General features: G+C 34.6%; 1 protein-coding gene across 3 annotated transcripts in view; it reads left to right on the plus strand.

Annotated features, from left to right (window-relative positions):
• Positions 1 to 24815, plus strand: part of CSMD3 (CUB and Sushi multiple domains 3) — a 725150-nt gene that overhangs the window by 148722 nt on the left and 551613 nt on the right. For all 3 annotated transcript variants that reach the window (XM_056333378.1, XM_056333379.1, XM_056333380.1), the window contains exon 4: positions 9129 to 9323. In XM_056333378.1, coding sequence (XP_056189353.1) covers positions 9129 to 9323 — 195 coding nt within the window. The remainder of the gene's footprint in view (positions 1 to 9128; positions 9324 to 24815) is intronic.

Consider the following 24815-nt stretch of genomic DNA (forward strand, 5'->3'; position numbering starts at 1 on the left):
CTCTTGAGAGTATGAAGACATATTAATGACAGCTATGCAATGGCTAACTGAAGAAGCTCTACCATATCCATACATAGTCTGAATAATGTGTTGGTGGGTCATGAAGCATTCATGAAAATACTTTAAAAGGAAGGTGAGATTAAGAATTTTAAATTTCACCTGATGTGCTGATACTTTGAGACACATAAAAGGATAGAGTTTGTGTTTTCTAAAGGAGATTTTTTTTAAAGGTGTCATGGTTTAACCCCAGACCGCAACTCAGCCCCACACAGCCACTTGCTCACTTCCCCTGCATGGGGAAGGGGGAGAGAACTGGAAGAGTAAAAGTGAGAAAACTTGTGGTTTGAAATAAAGACAGTTTAACAGGTAAAGCAAAAGCTGTGCACACAAGCAAAGCAAGACAAGGAATTCATTCACTACTTCCCATGGGCAGGCAGGTGTTCAGCCGTCCCCAGGAAAGCAGGGCTCTGTCTTGTGTAACTGTTACTCAGGAAGACAAACACCATCACTGTGAATGTCTCCCCTCTTCCTTCTTCTTCCCCCAGTTTATATACTCAGCTTGACGTCATATGGTATGGAATACCTGTTTGGCTAGTTTGGGTCACCCATCCTGGCCCAGTTTTTCATGCCCCTCCAGCCCTCCCACTGGCAGGGCCTGAGAAACTGAGAAGTCCTTGACTTAGTGTAAACATCACCCAGCAACAACTAAAAACATCAGTGTGCTCTCAGCATTGTTCTCACACCAAATCCCAAACACAGCACTGCACCAGCTACTAAGAAGAAAATTAACTCTGTCCTGGCTGAAACCAGGACATTCAGAAAAGCAATTGCAGCAATCTAGTCTTGATTAAAGAAAGGTACTGCCTAACCACTCCATATCCTACCTACTGAGCAGTATTCTCAACCTGCCAGTTGAGATTTACTATGAAGCATAAAAAAGAAAAGACCTGTGAAGATTTTGGTAATGTCCTTATGACATCTTATGACCCTTTGTCATCAAATACAGTGATAAAATTAATTCTATCAAGAAATGGTGCATGGGAAAAACAATGTGATAAATATTTTGGAGATAATAATTGTTCAGTCTTCTAAAGCAAAATTCTAAACCATAAAGCTTTTAAAGTGTAAACTAAAGAATTAGGCCTTTCTTTTGTCAAAATAGCAAAACCAGAAACTTTTAGAAAATAAGTACAAGGATATAGCTCAAAATTTGTAAACATGTTTTCTGTAAACAACATTGTTAAGAAACCCTTCATACCAGCAATAATGGTGTAAAACAGATTGAACTTTCACTGTAAGAGATAACATGTCCTTTGTGAAAAACAAGCAGGTAGTCAATGAAGCGATCCGATTGTATTAAAATTTGTACTTCTAACAGGGCACTACTAGTAATTCTACATATAAGTATGTATGTACCAACATATACATATGCCAAGCATATATAATATACATAAAAAGATGGAATTTTATGTTACCACAGATACATATGGAAGGAAATTTTTGTTGCTCTGCCAGGTCATAGAACATCTCTGAATGTTTCAGGTGCCACCTAGTGCCCAGTTCTCTTGTGTCATAGTCCCTTTCGTGAGGAGAAAACTGATTTTCTTTGTGCCCTTTTATGCCACTTTATAATGGTGTGTCCATGACACATCCCATATACACATCTTATATTTTAAATTCTAGGTTTAGACCCCGATTGATCCACTGTAGCAGAAATAATTTTTCTCTTTTGTTTTGAAAAATGTTGAAAAGTTCAACAAACAGTTCTCTGCCTTCAATTTTAAGACACAATTTGTGAAAAAGACCTGTTGTGGGGAAACCTTAACTAATGAGTGGGAAGTGAGGCATGGTTGATGGGCCATGAACATGTGTGTGTACCCTCAGACTATATACTGCTCAGTTCAGATGACCTTTGCCAACAGGAAGCTGAAAGAGATGTCGTGTACTTTCTTTTTAAGACTAGCCAGTCTCTAGTTTATAATCATTTAAACCATAAATCTTTCACATTAGCCTTTAAAACAGTTTAAGATCCAATTCACTAATTAGCAATGCCTACCAATGCTCACCTGTGAACTCTTACATTTCTTCTTGTCTACTTAAGAAGTCCCAGTACTTTTCCATAAAATGTGTTTTATTTCATTCTGTTCTCTGCTTTCAGTATGCCTATCATCCTAAATATAAAAACTATACATCTTCCCAATATTTGTGTTATGTCTTGCAAAAAGGGAACCCCGAATCTAGATATGACAGCACATCAAATTGTTAAATTAATGATAGAATAATGATAAAATATTTTAAATTCATTTTACATATGTATCTATTCTTGACTAAAATTTGTGTGGTGACACTGTCTATATAATACCGCACAACTTGTCTGTGCTGTGACATCCTCCTTTAGTGGGTAAAGTGCATTTCCCTAAATTAAGTTAGATTTTTCTGTCTTAGGTTACTGTAAATTCTCCAGGTAAGGACAGCCAGTGAGGAACAATGCAACATTTAATAAGGCAAAAAGAGGTGAGGCATTGGGGAAAGTGCAGAATTAAAATAAATAACACTATTAGATATTACTTAGCATAAAAATTCAGAAATTGAAGTTTAAATTCTTTTACATAACTCTAAAAGTCATAGTAAGAAATACATACTGCAGAAGGAACACTGAAGTGGTATAGGGTTTAGGATTACATTTTATTTTAGATTGTTCCAGGCTCTGAAATAAACTTTGCTTTGTAAATACAACAGCCTCTTCCCAGCTGCCTACAGAATACAGCTGTGTCAAAAAAAAGTGCTGAGTCTAAGTGGAACAATGCTGTTATGACTCATATATGGACATCTCTACGCAGCCACTGCATGGCAGGCAGGGTGCATCTGTCTGGGCTTCATCCACTTGGGAAGTTGAACAACTACCACATGTGGCAGATCATGAGGCAGACCTCAGGCTTTGAACGATACTGATAAGGTATTCCATTTTTTTGAGGTGGAATTTCCGCTGAGGAGGTATTTCCATTTTTGGAACGGTGTGGATGGAACAATCTTTGTGACGCTAGCAACTCTAGTCCCATTCCAAAACTTCATGTCGTCTCCAATGGGCTTTCTCAGTCCATGCACTATGTGAATTTACCTTCCAGCCATACTTGGGGTTTAGCTGGTGCTAAACCCCAAGGAATTTACTTGAAGTCAAGTGGAATCTGGTAAAGGTAAACAAGGGTAGCTTGTGCTGCTCTCCTAGCTAACTATTTACCTGTTTGTCATTCCCTTCAGGTTAAACTTTAGAAGTGTGTCTGATGGGGAAATGTCAGATTTAATGACATTTACCAAAGACTATAGTAATCTTTCTGTTGATTTCACTTGGTGCTGGATTATGCTGTCATATGGTAAAATTAGTGACTGCCATTGTATTTCTGCATGGTCTTTTAGCCCTCCAGTGCTGTTCTGTGGCTTTGACTGATTTGAAGAGATATTCCAAATAGTGTATTGCATGTGAAAGGAATCTACTGCAGACACTGGACCATTTCTTCTATTCCATTTGTCATGCTCACTGTGTCAGTGTTACTACAGTATAGTACTACAATTGTCACTTGAGTCCTTTACAAATCTTGGAGAGCTTTTTGTTGCCCTTCTTGCTTTTCCTTCTTGTTTTTCCCTTGCTTGTGGAACAGTTGTATTAGTGCAGTTCTAATTTACTTAATGCTAAAATGGGCTTGTTCCTATACAAATAACACATCACTTTAATTCTAGAAATAGAAACATTCTTGTGTTACTTGCAAAGAAGGCAAATGCAGTGATTGTTTCAATGTACTTAGAACCAAAATCAAACTCAGTATAAAAATCCATACTTAAAGTTCTCTCAGGACAGAATTTTAAAAAACACCCTTATCTAATCAGTGGCTTTATTTCAGATAATCAAGTTCTTCTGTCATTTTCTTGGCATGGAAATAATTTCAAAGAGAAGAAAAAAAGCAAAATTATGTCATTCATTAAAAATTATGTAAGAAACTATGTAATGAAATTAGCTGTATTATCTTTAGTGAACAGTAGAGACTCTCAGTGAGATTACTGTTGCAAAGATATTTCTCTATCAAGAAAAAGCAATTAAGAACAGGAGAAGAAAAAACATTCTTTACTTTGTTTTTCTTTAGGGGAAAAAAAGAAATCTTTCCCACACTGCCTTATGCCTACCTGTTTATAGATAGACAGCAGAATATGACAGTCTCTTCTGACTGACACAAAAAATGCAGAAAGCAAACCAAAAACTTCAGAGAAGTCTTGTTTGTTAGACAAACTGTTATTTCTATTACTGCTAAACAAATGTGAATTTCAGAATAGTGAATCTTCATTCTGCACTTGTATCTTGAGGTAAGAGAACTGTTGGAATAAAGGAATAACCACTTTTATTGAATTGCTACAAAGGACAGACCTGGATTTTGGGGGAGGGGACTTTTTTTCATTTAATCTCTGTTTTAAGAAATCTGTATTGCTCATGGTAGATCTTTCGAAGCATTTATTTATAATGTCTCTTTCTTTGCTCTCTGAACCATACATATTTATACAGTTAATTTGCCACTTAGGTATTAAGTCTTTAATTTTTTGCCTTCACTGCACTGATACTGCCTACTCCAAATTTTCCTTGTGGTTTCCCTCACTCTGTAAACTCAAGTGGGACAGGTACTCATATATTCAGAACAACATGAATGAGGACAGAATAGAAAAGTAAGCAAAATATACCTTTTTGAGGAAAAAAGCAGAATATTATGATGTAGAGACTATGCATCTGAGTTTTTTAGTTTATAAAAACTCTGGAAAACTACGTACAACTAAAATGAACCATTAGAAGTTTTGATATAGGTGAATTTTAGACACCTGAATTTCAGGCAACTTCATATTGTTACAAATCTATTATCTTTCTTAATATTTGTGACCCTTGGAATGTATAGCACTCATTACATCCACACACATACTGCATGCACGCTTCTGAAATCAGTCTTCAGTCCTCAGTACCAAAACATTCTTGCTTGTCAATAACACAAACTACATATGCATTGCTTTTCCAAGGGATATCTGTGTACAGCCATGTTCTGGTATTTCCAGTTACACCAAGTCCTGTCCCAAAAGACAGCTGGAGTGGTACCTAGAACGGAGTATTCCCTGGACCATACTCAGGTTTGTCTGGCAGAGGAATTACTGTTTGGAATAGTAGCCACAAGTGAACAATCAGTCTAGGACTAGAGCCATTCAGTAATGCAGGGAGGGAGATATCCAAACTGACAGTGTAGGGATACTAGAAGTATCCAATTTCAAAAGCAAAAAATATGAAAAATAAAAAAGAAACAAATACTAGCTTCTATTGGGATATTTCATAGGTTTTTCACTGAGTGAGTGCTCATGAAGATATATATTTGATATTGACAGTGTTTCTCACTTTACGTTGGGAAAAATGGGATCATAATAATTTGTAGTAGCTGTGAACAAAAGCAGTGATAAAGATGTGGGTCAACCCTTTAAAAAGACAAAAGTTCCTAAATTTCGAATATCTAATATCAAATTTAGTGTGTGAAGAACATTAATCTTCAACAGAGAAAATACAAATAGTTTTCACCAAGCTGAAAGCAATGCAATGATATGACAAATGCATTTTTAACTGGTATATTTGCAAACACTTGTTCTGGCTATTTGGACATTAAACTACAATTTTCATGCTTAAACACTTTAGGGAGGACTGGTGCTACTCTTGATTTTATAAATAACATTAAAAAAAATATACTGGCTTAAAATCTGAATAAAAATTTGAAAGTAAATTTGAATTTCCACATCTGGTTATGACTTGTTTCTCCTTTAAGGAATGCTGAGAAAGAGAATCAACTTCTGTAAGCCTTATTTTTGAAAGTATTGTTACAAAGACATTATATTTAATATGATATAATTTGAATAGCTTTTAAATTAGTAATCATAAGTGGCTGAATTTCTGCTAATTAAACTCTTTAAAGGAGTGTGTCCATTCCTACTAAGCAGAACTCTCTGAGGCATGTTTTACCCACAGTCTTTGAACAGAATTTCCGTTGACATTAATAGAAATTAATGAAATAGCAACTTATTGAAAAACATCAACGGATATTTTGATCTTGGTTTTTTATCCTCTTGTTTAAAACAGAGGACAAATAAGGTTGAACATACCTCACTTACAGGTGGAATAGATTTAAAAAAGCATTTTGGTCTTGTGCGAGCAAAACATGCACATGATTTCAGGCATAGAGCAAAGAAAACTCTTACTGGAGATTGAAACAATTAGGACAGCTTACATTAAAAATGAGATGTGCAACAATACACAATAAAAATGTCAAAAAGTTGGATGGTGTAAAATATTAAGTTATGATTATTTTCAAAGTACATGAACAAGGAGTGCTTCAACCAAATTACAATGTGGCAAATTTAAAAGGAAATACTTTTCCATGTTTCATGTCATTCCTGAATATCAGAATGACACTGAAGTCAAGAAACTGCGGAGCTGAATGAAAATTACGAATTAGTTTGGCAATTCCTGTGTTCCCTGACAGATGACAATCTCAAGGTAACAATCCATAGCTTTAACTGGCAAGGAGTTGGTAGTGCAGTGTCACATTCAGTTTGAAAATAGACGCTACCTATTAAAGAAGACTAATGCAGTTGGTGAATTACATCCCCCTGCCCCCGCAAAATAATGCATTTGTATATGTTCAAAATTAAAATACACACAGAAGAAACGAATATATTTTAAATTGCACAATTTATTTTCTGCTGTCTTATCTAGAATAAGGAACAAAATGACTTGAAGGTTTAGAAGTAGTAACACACTAGCCACTTTCATAATACTAAAAAGTTAATGGAAAATGCCAAGTATTATTTTTAGACGAGTCATATAGTACTGCAGCAGGAAAATGAGTTTTATTTTAGAAGGAGGGTGATTTTTAATTAGTGCTTTAAAATATAATATAATTCCATAAGAATATATTGCTTTCTGTGGGTAATTCTTGATGAGACAGCAGTAAGAGTAAAGCAAGCAATTTTAGGCAATGACTGTTAAAGGCATCACTAATCTTTATATTCATTTCAAAGGACAGGGAATCTTTCTGTGACCCTTTTACAAAGCACTGCGAAAGACAGGCCTCTGAAAGATTTCATCTTCTTGGGGAAGCTGAAAATAAAAACACTGTGTACGGACAGAGTTTTCAAGTTAATAGAATATGATTCATAAGATAACCAGAATCCACAGGATGATATTCTTACTTCTATTTTGACATGCTATGATGATAAATGGTAACCTGAGTGGCCTTGAAAACCTTTAAAGGATTTAGGAAGAATCCCTTTGAACAAATATGCAGGAGTCAACTGCAGCATTGTCTGCTTTGTAAAGCTTGCAAGCAGATTTGAGGACAGGGGCGTTTTGTTGGAGAACATAACACTTAGTCTGATAAAGCAGTAATAAGAATATCAATGACTTAAGCTTTGAAGTGACCAAGATGAGACAGGCTACCTTCTTACTTCTGTGTTGTGTCCTTGTGCAAGGCAATCAAAGTCAAATCCAGATCCACAGAGTATATTATGTAAGAGAAAGAAAGCAATAGCAGCAACATCAGCAATTAATCTACTTCTTTAACATACTCACATCAAAACATGGTTGGTACAGCAAATCTTGCAGATGGAGATGTTGTTAGCATATATTTTATATGTAGCATATATATGTATAGACATGTATAACACATATATCGTATATATATGTGACTACCGGATCCTTCCTTCTAGTAACTGTTACATCGTTTTCTTACACGGCTGGTATCAGAAATCTATAACGTATCAGTTTTTGGTAGTTCTTGGCATTGAAGTTTGACAATATAATGAATCTCATGAGCCATACTGGCTTGTTTTGATAACCATTTATATCTTTAACTGAAACCTACTATAACAGCTCAAATTATTTTTTCCATATGATATTTATGTATGAGTTTGTATATGTGTGTGTGTGCGTGCATGTGTTTGTACCTGTGTGCACACACTCATGAGCACATCAGGGATGCAGCAGAATAATTTAGTTACAGGGCACTCAGGTAAAGAAAATAAGATAATACATATATACCCTTCTGTTCTTCCATCTTGTTTCCTTTGTAGATTAGGTAAATTTGTTATGACTCCAAGCACAGGCTTACTTGATTTGCCCCTTTTTTTTTTAGTGTTAGGTGGGTAAGTATACTTGGTAGAAGCTTTGAAGAGCTCCAGATGAGATCATGAAACCTCTTTTGCTCACACTCGTAAAACATCTATCTTTTTATGTCCATTAACTAAAGGACTTCAGCAGTAAATGATGGGAGATTGTAATCAAGCTATTTATGATACTGAAACATCAGTCAAAAGGGTTCACAGTTGGAGTGTGAGTACCACCCAGTAAAACTGAGCTCTAATTAATGTCCTCAGAGATCAAACTAATAGCAGACACACAACTCCTTTTGGATTCTCAATGGTTTAAAGCTCTGCATTAGAGCTGAAACCACCCAGATCTATGATATTCCATATATTTATATTAACTAATCCCTTGCTCAGAAATCAGTTACCTGCAGTATCTCATCACTTTTGCCTCATCATCTAAAATCTGTTAAATCATTCAACAGCTTCCTGGTCATGCCTAGGCTTATGTTTGTTAAAACCTTCTCCTAGTTCTCTGTCTTGAGTACTTGCATTTATTTTTCCAAATTTTGGTTGATTCAAATCTGATGTTCGTTCTTGTCTGTATTATATCTGTTTACTGTTTTGCATTTGTATAACTTGAAAGTCAGAAATAAATCAACTTCCTTTGTTTCTTCTTCCTATGTAATGAGTTCTTTGCTGTCAATTAAGAATAAAATATTAATATATCTATAGCTGGAGCTTAAGGAAAACTTTTTGCTCATTTTCATATAATATTTTACCTTTGAATATGTGGGTAGATAAGCAGATAATTAATAGACTAAGTCAGTAATGGCTTTTCAGTGATAAGTGTTATATAATATCCATGAAAACACAGTATCTGCCCAACTTTGCCATAATTACTGTGTCCTATATTCTTCAGTAAAATTTAGTACTGATTTATGAAAAACCTAAAAGTAATAAAAATATGTCTTCTCCAGAATTACAGAGTAGTTCCTGTGGCAATCCAGGAGTTCCACCAAAGGGTATCTTGTATGGTACAAGATTTGATGTTGGTGACAAAATCAGATACAGCTGCGTAACTGGATATATTTTGGATGGCCACCCTCAGCTTACTTGCATAGCTAACTCTGTGAACACAGCATCATGGGACTTCCCAGTTCCTATCTGTAGAGGTAAGAGAAATGCTACAGTAATGTTCTCAGATATATATATATATTTATTAGTATGAACAACTTTAAATCTCTGGTTTAAGTATTGATTTTTAGACTGTGATTAAAGAAAGAAAAGCCTTTCTGAATATTTTGATTTCTTGCTTATATACATGATGTATCTCAGCATATACATCTACTAGTTTTTAAGTCAATATCCTATTACAATGATATTTCTAATTTATTTTAAAATCTTTGTCATGAAATAAGAACTAGAAACTTGGGAACAAGTAGGATATAACTGTGTTCAACGCATTTACAGCTATGGGAATGTGAATTTGGGATCCATTACTACTTCCTAAGGACTGACTTTCTGTCAAGTATTAACTTGGATTTTGAGGAAACAGAAGTTTGTAATAACCAGAACAATTAAGTTAGAGGGACTTCCCTCATACTCAGTCAGATTTGATATCTTATGATTTCTATACAGGATATCCCTTGTATTCTAACAAATATTGTAGGTCAAATCCTTTTCCCTTGTTCACATGAGAAATATAGCAGTACTAGGGAATCATGTTTTATGGGTAAATCTTATTTTCTGAGACTGTTGGAGAGGAATAATGTTTGCAGAGTAATGAAAGGACCTAAACTGACAAAATGGAGAAATTATCACTACTATACACATCCAAATACAATAAAGATAGCATTTTGATGAAACACTGTTACGTCAGGAAAGCTTGAGATCCTTTTCTGGATTCACAGGTTAACTTTACAGAATGCAACATTTGTATTTGTCTAAAAAATTTGATGTGGTCTTGCAGAAGCTACAAAACCATTTCAACTGAATTAAAAAACTTTAATAAAAAAATTGATTAAAAAAAAAATCAGTTGGTTTAAAACCTGGTTAACCAGTACCACAAAAAAGTAGTTATATATGGGAAGTGTGCACCATTGGAAATACCATTATATTGTTTCCTATTCTTGGCTTGGAGCTATTTAATATGTTTATCCATGATCTTGAAGAAAATACAGTTATTACTAATAATACTATTTTCTAGTAAAGTTATTTGCAAGTCCTGAAACTTCCCCTCATACTTCCCAGAAAAATGTTATTTAGTAATGAAGAAGATACACAATCAAGACATAAATCTAAATTTTGTTTGTGGAGGTGATCATAAAAAAGATTTTATGAGACTATATTAACTTGCACAAAAATTTTTGTAACAAAGTAGAAGGCTAATGGACTTCACTGTAGACCATTGTTCAAATTCTTGATCTGCCGATTTTGAAATGAATTAGCATTAAAATTGTACTGTTAAATAAGGAAAATTAAAGACTTGAACCTTATTCTTCCACCTGTCAGTCAGTCATCACAGTCACAGTGTTACACATGCATTCTTTTTACATAACATTTTTCAGTATAACTTTGGATAATTTTGTTTTTATTCCAAGGGGATGTGAAAATACAGAGTGTAAATTTGAATCAGAATGATAAGCTCCCAAAATAGTCCTGTGCTTAAACATAAGTCTAATGTGTAAGCAGAAGACTGTCACATAAGAATATGAAAAACACATTTCTTTTTATTCATGATTAGAGACGTCATTATCTGAATAGTGTCAGTCTCTAGGACAAAACAGATTTGACAGTTTGGAAAGGATTCAGAAAAAGAGGAAACAAGTTCTGTTAGGTTTCAAAATTAATTTTGTCTAGAAACTCAAACTTTTCAGTGTATATGAAAGAGGATGAAAAGGTGACTGGATTTACTGTAGAAAATCATGCAGAAGGAAAACACTTTCTGGAGAGGACAGTTCTCTAATCAATAGCAGTGAAGAACCTAAGTGGTAAAAGCTTGACAAATTAAAAAAACCACAACAAACAAACCCCAAGGTACACATTTTAATAACGGTGGCTATGAATTATTGAAATACAACCTAGGAATGTAACACATTCTTGATTTAATTTTTAACGTCAGGCATAATGTCTTAAAGGCTTAATGCACGAAATTACTGTTAAGGTATTTTTGTTCTATGTTCAATAAAAAAAAAAATTAACTAATTATTTTCAATAGTACTTCTACAAGTGTATGTTTGATATCAGAAACATCTAACTTTACATTTAATACAGAGACCCTTGTGGTTCCATTCTAATGAACTTGTCCTAATTTTGTCTAATGCAATTATCCAACACAGAGTTCTGCAGAAGGTTGTTAAAGGTGATTACCCACTAATGAGCTTCTTATCGCTTTCTCATTGCCATGGAGACTCTCTTTGATTAAACTAAAGAGTTCCTCTGATAAATGTCTTATTGTTCCCTACCAATGGTTATTACATCTAAAACAGAGAATCTGGGGACAAACAAGTGAAGTGGTGTTTAGTTTTGAGAGTCTACATGTAAGAGCTAGTTTTTCTCAACACTAAACAACTTGACTATGGGTTTTTTGTACATGGCAGGTCTCTTCCGGACATGCATATACTGGGTGTTAATTTTAATATAAATAGTTGTATTGGGGTAATAGAGAGTGTTTAAATGCCATGACCTAAGAAATGTCATTGTCTGATGGTTAGAAAAAAGCCCCAATAGCAAAAAAGTATAGTTTATTCAATATTAAACTCTTTCTCTGTGTGTTTGGGTTTTTTTACCTATAGGAAATAAACTGAACAAAGCTCTGAACTTAAAACATGCTTATATGTCAGCAGGGTCATCTGTGTGTAAATGTCATTGTCATCTACCACCACTTGTAATTCAGAACAATTAAATTTGGAGAGTAATTTTCATTTAGATCATTCTTTTTACATTGCCTTCACTTTGAATGAAGAGATTAGGAGGATGTCATGCTTTTGTTTTAGTAATACAGTTCTCACAGATTGATGTGAGGAATTTCATTGGAATCAACAGTGTTTTGTATTGCTACAAACATCCATACATAAGACCCCATTACGTGCTTGCGGTTTCAGTTTGGTGCATAACACCGATATTTGTATTTTTTTAAGTTATACATTTGGGGGCCAGATTTTATTCATTAGGAAAAGTTATTCCTCAGATGGGTTCCTTTTTCTTTACTAATCTCCATAGCATTGTATTGCAAAATAAGTGCACATACATAGCAATTGCTTTATTTCATATCCTGTTTCTCAGTGAACATAGTTCAAATGCACAAAGCTTTTCATCTGTCATTTGCATATTCTAATACACATTAAAATACTTAAAATTTTATTAGCTTTAGAAGGAGTGCAAAAATAATTAAAAGAAAACCAAACTGGATTTATTATGTTGTGGTCAATTACACTGTGTACAACCCATGACTAGTTTTTAAATAAAGTCTTCTTCCCTGACAAATTAATTTTGATAAGGTTGTTTTCAACAGCAAAACATGACAGCAGCTTTATCATATCACCTATTCCTGAGATAATGTTGCAGCTTGCAGATTCTCCATAATGCAGCAAGCTATGAATAATTTACTGAGGCTAATAAATAAAGTTACATTTATATATAATATTGTCATTTTATAAAGGTTACAATAATTAGATACTTTCATAATCAAGGAAGTATTCTGACTTTCATATTTTTCTTATGCCAGGGTAAAATGGATGTTTTAAGCATCTTCATTCTAAAACTCTTTTTTTTTTTTTTTTTTTTAGAATTCTGAAATTGCAAAACCAAAATATAATTTTATTTATATGCCTACAAGTTCAGTTAATTTTTTTTCACTATTGCCAATACATATAGATACGAAATATTTGCCAGTATAAAACTTCTCCTCACATTTTTAACAAGATGTTTTATCTTTCCACTCTTTTGAATTGATGAACATTTTGGTCAGACAAGTGCACAGTGAACTACACTCTAGGTACTTCTTTTGCATGCACAAAATGCATCTCTGCTTTTTTTATGTGGGAGGATATTGAGTTATTTTTCCATATTTTGTCATGATAGGTAAAGACTAAAGAGGTTGTTACTAAATTCCAAGTCTGGGAATTCTGTAATTCCTCTGCAACATAAATATATGCACATATAAAGACATATTTATTTCTGCCTGTCTGTATAGATGTATACTTAATTGGTTCTTCTTCAGTAAATTTATTCAAAATAAACTGGATCAAGATATTTATAAGTTCATGTTTTAAAAAGTGATTTAACAGGTATAAAAATCTAATATTAGACTATTCAGCTCACAATTGAAGTGTTTGACTATTTCCTGTGTGCAGAACACACTGGAGAGGAAAATTTGTTAACTGCAAGTCACTGGTATGTATAATTCTGTGATTGCATAGATATATGACTATAGTAGGTATTTCAACTATGTGAGGTAAGTTTGAGGTCAAAACACTGAATCTTAAAATAAAAGTATACCTAACCCTCCAGTACACTTTCTTGAAGAGATATCTGTTTATAAAAGGCCCATAATAGTATGGAATTCTGGAGGAAAAAAGGAATTAAACTTCACATAACTACTAAGAAATATTCATAAAACAATGTAAGCATTTCACAGACAGATAAATCTGGTTGCAGGTAGGTAAATGATTTTATGACAGTGTGGCAAATAGAACCTAGTAATATAAGCAGTAAATATGCTGACTCTGCCTTTGTGTCTTTGTTGTAAGCTGGGTTTTGTAGGCTGTGGAGAGAACAAAGCAGGAGATAAAGCCAAAGTACTGCACTTTATGCCATGCAGTGCATTAACTACCGAAACTGACAATGTACACAAAGGAAAATGAAGTGTACTAAGTTAAAAGCAGGAATAAATTACATCTCATGGGGAACAAGCAGGTTTTTTGTCTGAAGCCAGTTCTTATATACAAACAGTTGTTACTGCTTCTTCTTGGGAAAAGCCCCAGCAAAGCTGTGAGAGACTGGACTAAAAACATGTCGGATTAATAAAAGAAAGTTAAAAAGAAAAACAACAAAAATATTTTATAGAATGATGTATTTGTATATAAGACATGAAAATGACTTGACACTAATAAATTTTTTTAAAGATTGTTCAACAGATCCTTTTTGGGACATTATAAATCAGTGGCTTAGAATGGCAACACTCATGGTTGGTGCATTACAAAATGTAACGTGTCTACAGATGGCAATGATGCTCCTCTAGAATTAGAGAAGTTAATTAAGGGGGAGGTGTGGGGGTGGAGTGAGAAATGAAGGAAAAGGTCTACCATTCTATTGAAATAGTAGTATAATATAAATGTAGTGTGTTTTCCAGTAGAATGCTGTGTGCTTTCAAGCAGGGCCCAGAAGCTCTGCAAAAAAACACCCTGAAAGACTTTTTTTTAAATTAAGAAAGTTACCTCATGTTGCATTGAATTCTTGCAGTAAAAAAAAAAAACAAACAACTTGGTGAGTTCTTTATTTTAGTTGGCTTTAAAATGTCTAATTTTTTTAGATCAATAGAATCAAACTTCTTTGTCTATGAAAAGCATTGAAACTGCTCTCTAGTAACCCTACCATACTTGTCTCTTCACATTATATTATTGTTATTCTCGGGATAGTATCTGGTTCCCATAAATACACAGTCTACTTATGTGAACAAATATATTTTAGCCTGAAGAACAGGAAATAACCACATGAATTTTATCATGTGATCAGATCCATGGATTTCTTATTATTCAAAGTAGTGGCGAAACTACTGAATCATTTAAAACTAGTCTAAATCATTATTCATTTATTGTGAACCAGGAAATTGGTACAGAAATATACATGTTTATTATGTCAGAAATACCATATATTCTTAAAACTAACACTAAAATATACTAGTTTTACTGTACTAATAGTGACAATATTAGCATTACTAATATATGTAGTGCTTATTAAATATACAAACTGATATATATACTGAATATATATACTGAATATACTGAAAATATACAAGCAATAATAATGATCTAACACAGCGTGCATTCCTTAACCAAACGTTGAGATTAGTTTTAATATATTAGATTCATTTACAAACCCTGTGTTTGTTCATTTATGACAATGATGGCCACATAACTAAGTTCTTATAATGGGTGGAGAACTGGAAGTAGTGATTGTGCTCACATGTGAAAACTTAACAATGTGCAATGATGTGCTACTGTACTGATGATACTTTAAAAAAAATAATCATTACTAACTTCTAGAGAACAAACTCAGTATGGAAACCTTTTGAACAAAAATAATTTTATTAGATTTTTCTTTTATAAGTTAGGATTTAATTTTTCAAAGGGTGATTAAGAGATATACAAAAGATCAGGATATAGTTAACAGCTTAAGAAGCAATACAAAATAACTTAAAATGTTTTCCTTATTTTTCCTTTCATTAGAAATGCATATGTCCAGGTCAGAACATCCATCAGAAAATCAGAATCACAATTTCATTTGGTTTATGTGGTTTGGCTTTCACATCCTCATGGGATTTCAGGAATCACTATCAGTAGTGAAGAGATCTGTCCTAAGATCCATTAGAAACTTAACATTAGCAGTGGAAAAACCCTTAGCTGGAATGATATAGTCCAGAATAAAAAGATATTTGGATCAAAGTAATTAGCATTCATCAGTGCAGTAACTGTCCTAATTTGAAAAACAGGCCTCTCAAATTACATCTCCAAACAATATATAGAGGACTAAGGACAGCAGCAGAACAGAACAGTTTCTAAATAAATGAAATTATGTTCAGAAGAAAGAAAGTATATGTAATTATTCCAGAAATGAAAAGTTTGCAGACAGTTGGGAGTCCACACAAAAGTAGGGAAAAGACAGACATAACTGTGCATTATCTTGCTACTTTTCATGGGAAAAGTACCCAAAGGTTCAAATTTAATAGTTATAATGATTGATATAGGCAATGAAGAAGGAAAGAGAAAGACCAGATTTTAAATTCAAGAAATCTAACCCAGTACTAAACAAAATAAAACTTGAATACCAAAATGTTTGAGCCCACAGTTGTGTTCAAGGCTGGGAATTGTGACTTCTTACTACAAGCAAGTAGGAGTTAGTGGGGGTGGTTAATGGAAGGATTGAAACACTGATTTTATATCCTATTTTCTTAAGAATTTTCTTATGAAAGGACAAAGGAGATAGAAGTAAATGGCGTATTGACCATATTCTCATGCACTATTGAAATTATGTTGAAAAATTGTCACTGAGGACAACATAACAGTAGGAATTATACTTGCAATTGAAAAGGAAGATTGCTTTGAAGGATCAAAATGAGTGCAAAAGAAGGAGGAACTTGGAAAAGTAAAATACTGGACTAGACTGATAATTCATAACAACTTTAGCAGTATGTTTTGGTAATATGTACAGTGTAGTCATCAAAGCACATTACCAGCAATGTTAATTCCAGCAAAGCCCCAGTCTTTCACATGTGATTTGAAACTAATTTCTAATCAAGTTTATTTGTTAGAAACCCCTAAAGACTCTTTCAAGAGGATAGGTATTAAATGTATCACTCTAGCCCAGTTCCAATTCGGGCTAGTAAATTCTTCTTATGCTAGGTAATTCTTTCCCTGTAACATCTTTAATTATTAGGTTAATTTTCTATGTGGCATTCCTGAATAAATCTTTTCTAGTGATCAATTAACATAAATAATATTTGTTAAATAATTTAAGATACATTGCAAGTAATTACTAGTAAATCCCAGGTTCATTAACACAATTTACTAATCCACTTAATCCAAAAAGCTTTTGCTGCCACAGGCTTTTAAATAGACTTATATATTTTCCTCAGATTATTGAAATTATGGCTCCATAAAACTTTCTGTATCTCTCAATTTCTGCCTAAAATTAGAATTTACCTGGATATAAATGGAAATTGTGAAAATATTATTCAGTATTGAAGTAACGATTTACAAACCCTGATTTATAACTCAGCTGTAATTACATCTGGAAGGCACAAGTCATAACAAATTATTTCTCTGAACAGTCTTTAAAGCCCTTCAAATATTACTCTGAGAGAACAATTGACTGGCAGTAGTGTTTTTTGCAGGCAAAAGATTTCATTGCTAGAAATCTAGCATGAAATTTTAGCATTCTTCAAGACTGCATCTCTATTAACCTAGAGAATGATTATTGATTTGCCTATGGAACATGAATCTTGCTCTTCAGCATTAATTAATCTTTTTGTTCTCACCATTAGCAGGAGTGTTGCTGGTTTATTTAAATATTAAGACAGCCTGGTTTTGTCTTGTGAGATGGATTTCAGATCAGTAGCCTGTTTTAAAAGAAATTATATTTAAAATTGTCCACTGGTGAAGGAGACTGAAGATGGTTCAGTTGTGTTACAAAAATAAATTTAGAATTTCACAGAATGTAGTCAACTTCTTATTTGGCTCTGTAAATTCAGAGGTTAAAGCCAATGCACTATAAATTCTGTTGACACTGGAAGGGCATTTAAATATAATACAAGCTGGAGCACAGTTTTGCTACCTGTGTATGAAACATTACATTGTATTGAAGTTGGCCAAGGAAGGCCCAACAGCACTGACTTAATCTCTTAGAGAACTCACTGTAATGAACATATAGATGTCTGCTTTGTTAACTTATTTATCATGTATGACGGCTTTCTGAGTTTTGTTCAGGATGAAACCTCTGATAGTAGATCTATACAAATTTAGCACTTAAAATTTCTTTCACATTTCAATCAATCTGTGGAACTGACCTTATTTCACCAGAACAGAGTTTTTATGGGCAAAGGTTCTCTTTGCTGCTCTACATTGCAAAGTTGATGCCAGTTTCAAAGACGGTTAGGGAGGGGGAAAAAAACTTTAACTATGCGAATTTTAAAATCACTAGTTGCTTCATCAGTTTAACCTTCCTAATCCCAATACTCTTAACACTGGCTTGTATTTTACACTTCAAAGAAAGAAACTTCCTGCTGTGCATGAATTCTTTCCATGACACAGTTTTATCTTATCTTTCATTTCGAGAGTTTGATGTTATGTCCCAACCTTATAAACTCTATATTTCCTATCACCTTTTTCCCATATCATTGTAAGTATGGATATTTTAAATTTTTGTACATGTTTTAGAACCTTTAAAAACTCTTTAAAATGTAGTGAAAAAAATTAATATGGTCTTTTTTTTTGAGGTCTCTAGTTCTCAGTTTTTTCTTCTTGAGTAAACCATGATGGTTTTTTCCATGAGGAAAAAAGAAACCTTTATCAATATCAATAATTCATACTAAGTAATCCAGTAGAAAAGAATATAACTTTAAACTAGGAGCCATAGGATATGGAGACCTTGATCCACATTTAAGTTAGGTAGAAGTGGACAGGGGTCAAAAGCAAAAGGTGGAGAGTGATGGGATTATGGGAAACTTCAGAAATGATACAGTAGGGTGAAGAGACATCTGACATCTGCCTCAAGTCAGCCTGGGACACAAGCAGAAGGAACTGCAGAGCTCCATGTGCGGTCACAGAACAGTAACTGAGACATGGTGGGACAGCTCATGTGGCTTGTGTGGTAAAGGATGGATACAAACTCCTCAGGAGATGCAGGCAGAGAAGGTGGTGTGGTAGCCTCTGTGTAAAGGAGCATCTTGGATGTATGTATCTGCTGTTGAAAATACAGAATGGGCTGATTGAGAACTTGTGGATCAGAGTCAGAGAATAATAGATCACAGATGTTACATTGGGAATCTGTTACACACTACTGAATAAAGGTGAGGAAATGTGTGAGGTGTTCTTTAAACAGCTCAGGAAAATCTCTAATTCACAGACTGTAGTTCTCATGGGACTTTATTCATCATGATATATATTGAGAAGGCAATATGGCAGGATGCAAATAGTAAAGATTTCAGAAGCTTTTAAAGAATCCATATCTATGTTTCACAGCAAGATTTATTCCCAGTAGATACTTGTCCAGATAGTCCTTTAAAAACTTTCCCATTTTCTCTAAAGCAGTGTTTTCCCATATTTTATTTATAATATTATTAGAAAGGGGTTTTATCTTTTATACTACTTTAATTTTTCTTGCTAAAACGTAGGCATGCTGTTTTCCTGTATATATATAGCTTTGTACCTGTGCACATTACAAAACAATTATTTTCTTTGCAATTTCATTTTGCTTGTTTAGTTTTGGTCTTTTCTTCTTTTACTACAATAATCCAAATACATGCTTACTTCACAAATCCTGCTTTTAAGGCCACTAGTAATTTTTGTTCATTTCCTCTAGATTGGTTTTGATCATTACATGCTTTCTTTTGAAGTCTGGGTGTCCAATTAGCAAAGAGTGGATAAGAATTTTTGTGATTCATTGATCACAGTTCATAGTTACAGCATGCTGTATTCTGCTCTCTCAGGTGCTAGTGGGTCCAATTATTCACCTTGTTAGTCTATGAAGAAGGTTATTTTAATTCCTGTTTCACTTTTAAAATATTGTTCTGTGTTTAAAGAACATTCTTAACAAAAAATGTTTTCTTGATTAGTTTGGTTTTCTTTTTGTTTGGTTTTGTCAGAACAGATTAATTGCTGTATTCCAGGTAGATGGGCTAGGCTTTTATCTTTCTGTATTGCCCATGGAATTAATCACTTGTGGTAAGGCGCAAATAAAAAGTCTCCAGGAGCTGTAGACAAATTTGGCCGAAGTCCCGGAATCATATTGTGTTTATTTACTGCAATCTATAAATCTCTAGGCTGGCCAATAATACAGTGCCAGGTTCCAATGTTATAACTCTATGAAGTAAAACCCAAAGTGCACACATTTATGGGAATAATGTTGTGGTTCAACTCTTCATTTGCTCCTATTTCATTTAATACAAATACTGAAAAAGAAATATTGGGAGATTTGGTTCTCCTGCATCTTTGGGCATCAAGAAAAAAAGCTGAAGCACTGCTTACTTCATGTCAAAATGAAAGTATAATGAAAATTACTTTCTATATATTTGTTCATCTGAACAGGATTAGAAAGAGCAGAGATTTGTGAGTAACAATGATGATTGTAACTTCATATACAAACTGTTACGGGAATTATTGGGAATGAAAGTTCAAAGGGCTCTTCTCACTTATCCAAGTCATGTGGACATCATCCATACACCAAGGGTTTTATAAAGTGTTCAATTTCTATCATTACCAGGGAGAAGAAAGACTGAGGTCAAATATTATAATCATAAATAAACACTAGCACACTAGGAACCTAGGTAAATCAAATTAAGATGTCTGATACTAAGATAAGGTTTATCACTCATAAATGGTACAGAAAAAATAATAATAAATGGTTTAAGAGTACTGCTTCACTGAAGAGAGAAAGCAAAATAATGAACAGCAGAATAATGAATAACTGGCTGCTCCGGATGCTCAAAGTACAATAATGACAGTTCTCTTTTCTCACATCCTGATGATGCAACTGCTAGGATAGTTGGCTCTTTTCATGTAACATGCAGTTATGTGTCACTCATAGTACAGGATTAATAATTCCAGTGCTGTCATCTGCCTTGTTTAATTGCACAGCCTCATTTAAGATGCAGCTAAGTCAGTGAGTTGACTTGTCAACAATTTGCTCTTTCTAGCTGTTCCAAGCAGCCATGCTTGCTCTAGTTATTCTGGTTGTTCTGTTACCCACTTTTCCTGGTCACTGTAGCTCTTAAAGTAAGCCTGAATTGTGTAAGAAAAAACAAGTATATATAACAGCTATATGTGCATATTTAGAAAAAACCCTACTATTTAAAATGACCTCTTAAAAAGTACTTTGATCCCTCTCCTTGCAAATGTATGATTTACTTTCTGAGTCTGTAAAGTCTTGCCCTAAATAAAGGTCAGCCACTGCATGCCTCACACTCAAGTGTAGTTTGATGGCTCTTTGGGGTACTATTTTTAATGTTATTACTGGTATAACATTTTCTTTATTATAGACTTTTTTTTTTTTTACTAGAAATGTACTCAACTATTATCAAACATCTTTTCTTATTTTTTTATATTTTACAGTAAGCTGTGTTTCATTTTACTTGCAAATGGCCTTATGATCATCAGATGAAAGATATTACAAGTTACTTATTTTTGTGAATTATGTGGGACACTACCTCATTACTATCATTCTGTTCTTTTCACTTCTGTAGGTATCAATTAAAAGGCATTTCCTTCTCTGTAATAATTCTCCTAAATTAAAACCAAAAAGCAGTCTCCCCCAGTTCCCTTACTGATGCAGCTGTCTGCATGCAATATTACACTTTGTTAGATAGAAAAGGGAAAAAAAAACCCAACCAACAGCCATCCCAGTGATTTGTACAATATTTTTCTTTATTTCTGTCCCAATAGTGATATGTTTTTCTATTTGTCCAGAAAGCGTCAATAAATCAGGTGTTCTTTTTCACATACATGTAACTATTTCCCGCTGTTATTTTAAGAATTATAGTCATCAAAAAGGCCAGAGTGTACTCCATGCTTCTTGAGTTAAATTGGAGATATTTCAAGATGACAATTTAACTTGTTCATTTTATGTAAGAGTACAGAATCTACAGCTAAGATTAAGCTTTCCTAGGCTTTGGAAAGTTCAGGATAGTTTTTGATGGCCTTTCTGCGGTGAGCCCATCCATTCAAAAAATCAGGTACAGGTGCTTAAAACCTTTGCAAGCAAGTTATTTTTGTTCTTCAGTATGATTTCTCCTCTACATCCCTCATCATTGGTATTTGAAAATGATACTACAGTATCATTTAGTATAACTAAGCATAATTATTGTATACTACTTAAACACTGTATACTACTAGCTAAACTTAACTACTGTAAACCTAACTACTGTAGTTTAACTACAGTTAAGCAATGTAGTGCATAGGTGTATGAATTTAGATTCCTGCAAAGTTGAACTAGGTAGTTTCCTTGGACAAACCTTGATTTTAACATCTATTTTTACAGTACTAAAGAGCTAAAAAGAAACTAAGGAAACAGAGTTCAAATTTCTCAGAGTATAAGAACTATAGCTGGAAGGTGTTTTTTTAACCAAACTTTTTCTACATTTTTATGTTTCCCTTTTTAAAGAAGGTGAGATTAAAACTCTTGACCACTGAATGAATTATTTTTCTCAGTTCCTAGAATAGAAAAAAAAATAATTGGGTTAGTGCTGTGTAATGGATTTGCATTATAAAAATACATCTATGGCTTTTTAGAATGTATTTTCCATATTTTGGATCCTCTGTTGAAGCACATGACATTCTTTTTGGAGATTTGGAGTTTTCAGTAGGAGTCAGGCTATCCAATGACTATGTTGATGAGTGAGTTATGTTTTACCAGTTCTTTCAGTGTTCTGTAATTCTTAAAAAGTCATACCTTATGCCTAACACAATATCTGATTTTTCCTCTGAATCGTGATTCTCTTTAAAGCATGCATATAACCTTGTAAGGGAATATTCATGTTTGAACAAGCTTCCTGCTGATTGCTTTAAGTTTTGACTGTTGTATTGTTGTTTATCAAACAAATTTCAAATAGTACATAAGCTTCTAGGACATTATCCAAATGTAAAAACCTGCAGCATACATACCAATTAAAAAGTTAAAAACAGCCTAAGGTGAAATGCTTGTATAACACAGATGTGTTGAGATGAAAATGAGCGAGAACTCAGGAGAACTTTTCCTTTGCTTCAGTGCACTGAACAAACACAATATTTGGTTCAGATATTTATCCTTCCTGCAATAAACTTTTTCTGCTCCTTGTATAGGTACTGTAAAACTTTGCTGTCTGTGCCAATTGGGACCTCAGGTTATCTTCCAGGTAATTCAAATTCAGCTGTAGGTTCTAGGTAGGTGAGGGGGGACGAAGTCCACTTCTATTGAGCAAACGGGTTGATTTGAATTAGAAATTGTTGTGAACACAATAAAGAGCCAGGGAACCTATATGGTGGCTTGTTTTGCACAGTAATGACTTCCGAAAGGCTGAACAGAAACTATATTCAAGAATTAGGACAGGGAATATATGAGGAAGAACTTTACCTTGAGGGTAACAGAGCACTGGAACAGGCTGCCCAGAGAGACTGTGAAGTCTTCTTCTCTGGAGGCATTCAAAACCCTCCTAGACATGACTCTGAAACCTGATTTAGGTGAATGTGTTTTCACAGGGTGTTGTGGTTTAACCCCCGCTGGCAACTAAGCACCATGCAGCCACTTGCTCATTCCCTCTCACCCAGAGGGATGGGGAGAAGAATTGAAAAGAAATGTAAAACTCCAGAGTTGAGATAAGAACAATTTAATAGGTAAAGCAAAAGCTGCACACACAAGCAAAGCAAAGCAAGGAATTCATTCACCACTTCCCATGGGCAGGCAGGTGTTCAGCCGTCCCCAGGGAAGCAGGGCTCCATCATGTGTAATGGTTACTCGGGAAGGCAAATGCCATAATGCTGGATGTCCCCCCTTTCCTTCTTCTTCCTCCAGTTTATATACTCATATATACATGATGTCATACGGTATGGAATACCTCTTTGGCTAGTTCGGGTCACCTGTCCTGGCTGTGTCCCCTCCCAGCTTCCCATGCCCCTCCAGCCCTCTCGCTGGCAGGGCCCAAGGAACTGGTAAGTCCTTGACTTAGGATAAACATTACCCACCAACAATTAAAAAAATCAGTATGTTATCAACATTGTTCTCACATCACAGCCAAAACACAGCCCTGCACCAGCTACTGTGAAGAAAACTAACCCTATCCCAGCTGAAACCAGGACACAGGGGGCGGGACTCGATGATCTCCAGAGATCCCTTCCAACGCTGATCATTCTGTGATTCTGCGAATAGTGATGTAGATGAAAAAAATGAATACTGTTAGATCAAAGGAAAGAGATTAATTTAAAATGCAAAAAACTGGTAGCAATGCTTATAAAGCTGCAAAGGTTACACAAAGTAAAAAAGGCAGGGAACTTGGATGTAGAAAAATAATATAATTATAGAAAAATTCAGGTTAGAAAAGACCTTTAAGATCATTGAGTCCAACCATTAACCCAGGACTGGCAAGTCCACCACTAAACCATGTCCCAAAGTCCCACATCTACACATCTTTGAGATACTCCCAGGGATGATGACTCAATCCCTTCCCTGGACAGCCTGTTACAATGATTGACAACACTTCAGTGAAGAAATTTTTCCTAATATCCAATCTAAACCTCCCCTGGTACAACTTGAGGACATTTCCTCTTGTCCTATCACTTGCTACCTAGGAAAAGAGACTGACACCCACCTCTTTGCAACCTCTTTTCAATTAGCTGTAAAGAGCAATAAGGTCCTCCCTGAGCCTTCATTTCTCTGACCCCAGTTTCCTCACCTGCTTCTCATAGGACTTGTGCTCTAAAGCCATCACCAGCTCTGTTGCCCTTCTTTGGACACACTCCAGCACCTCAATGTCTTTCCTGTAGAGAGGGGCCCAGAACTGAACACAGTATTCAAGGTGAAGCCTCACCGGCGAGACAATCACTTCCCTAGTCCTGCTGGCCACTCTAGTTCTGATACAGGTCAGGATGCTGTTGGCCTTCTTGGCCACCTTGGCACGTTCCTGGCTCATGTTCATTCAGCTGTCAACCAACACCTCCAGGCCCTTTTCCACCAGGCAGCTTTCCAGCCTCTCTTCCCCA

This window comes from Falco biarmicus, chromosome 3, assembly GCF_023638135.1.
Source record: "Falco biarmicus isolate bFalBia1 chromosome 3, bFalBia1.pri, whole genome shotgun sequence".
Classification (NCBI taxonomy): Eukaryota; Metazoa; Chordata; class Aves; order Falconiformes; family Falconidae; genus Falco; species Falco biarmicus.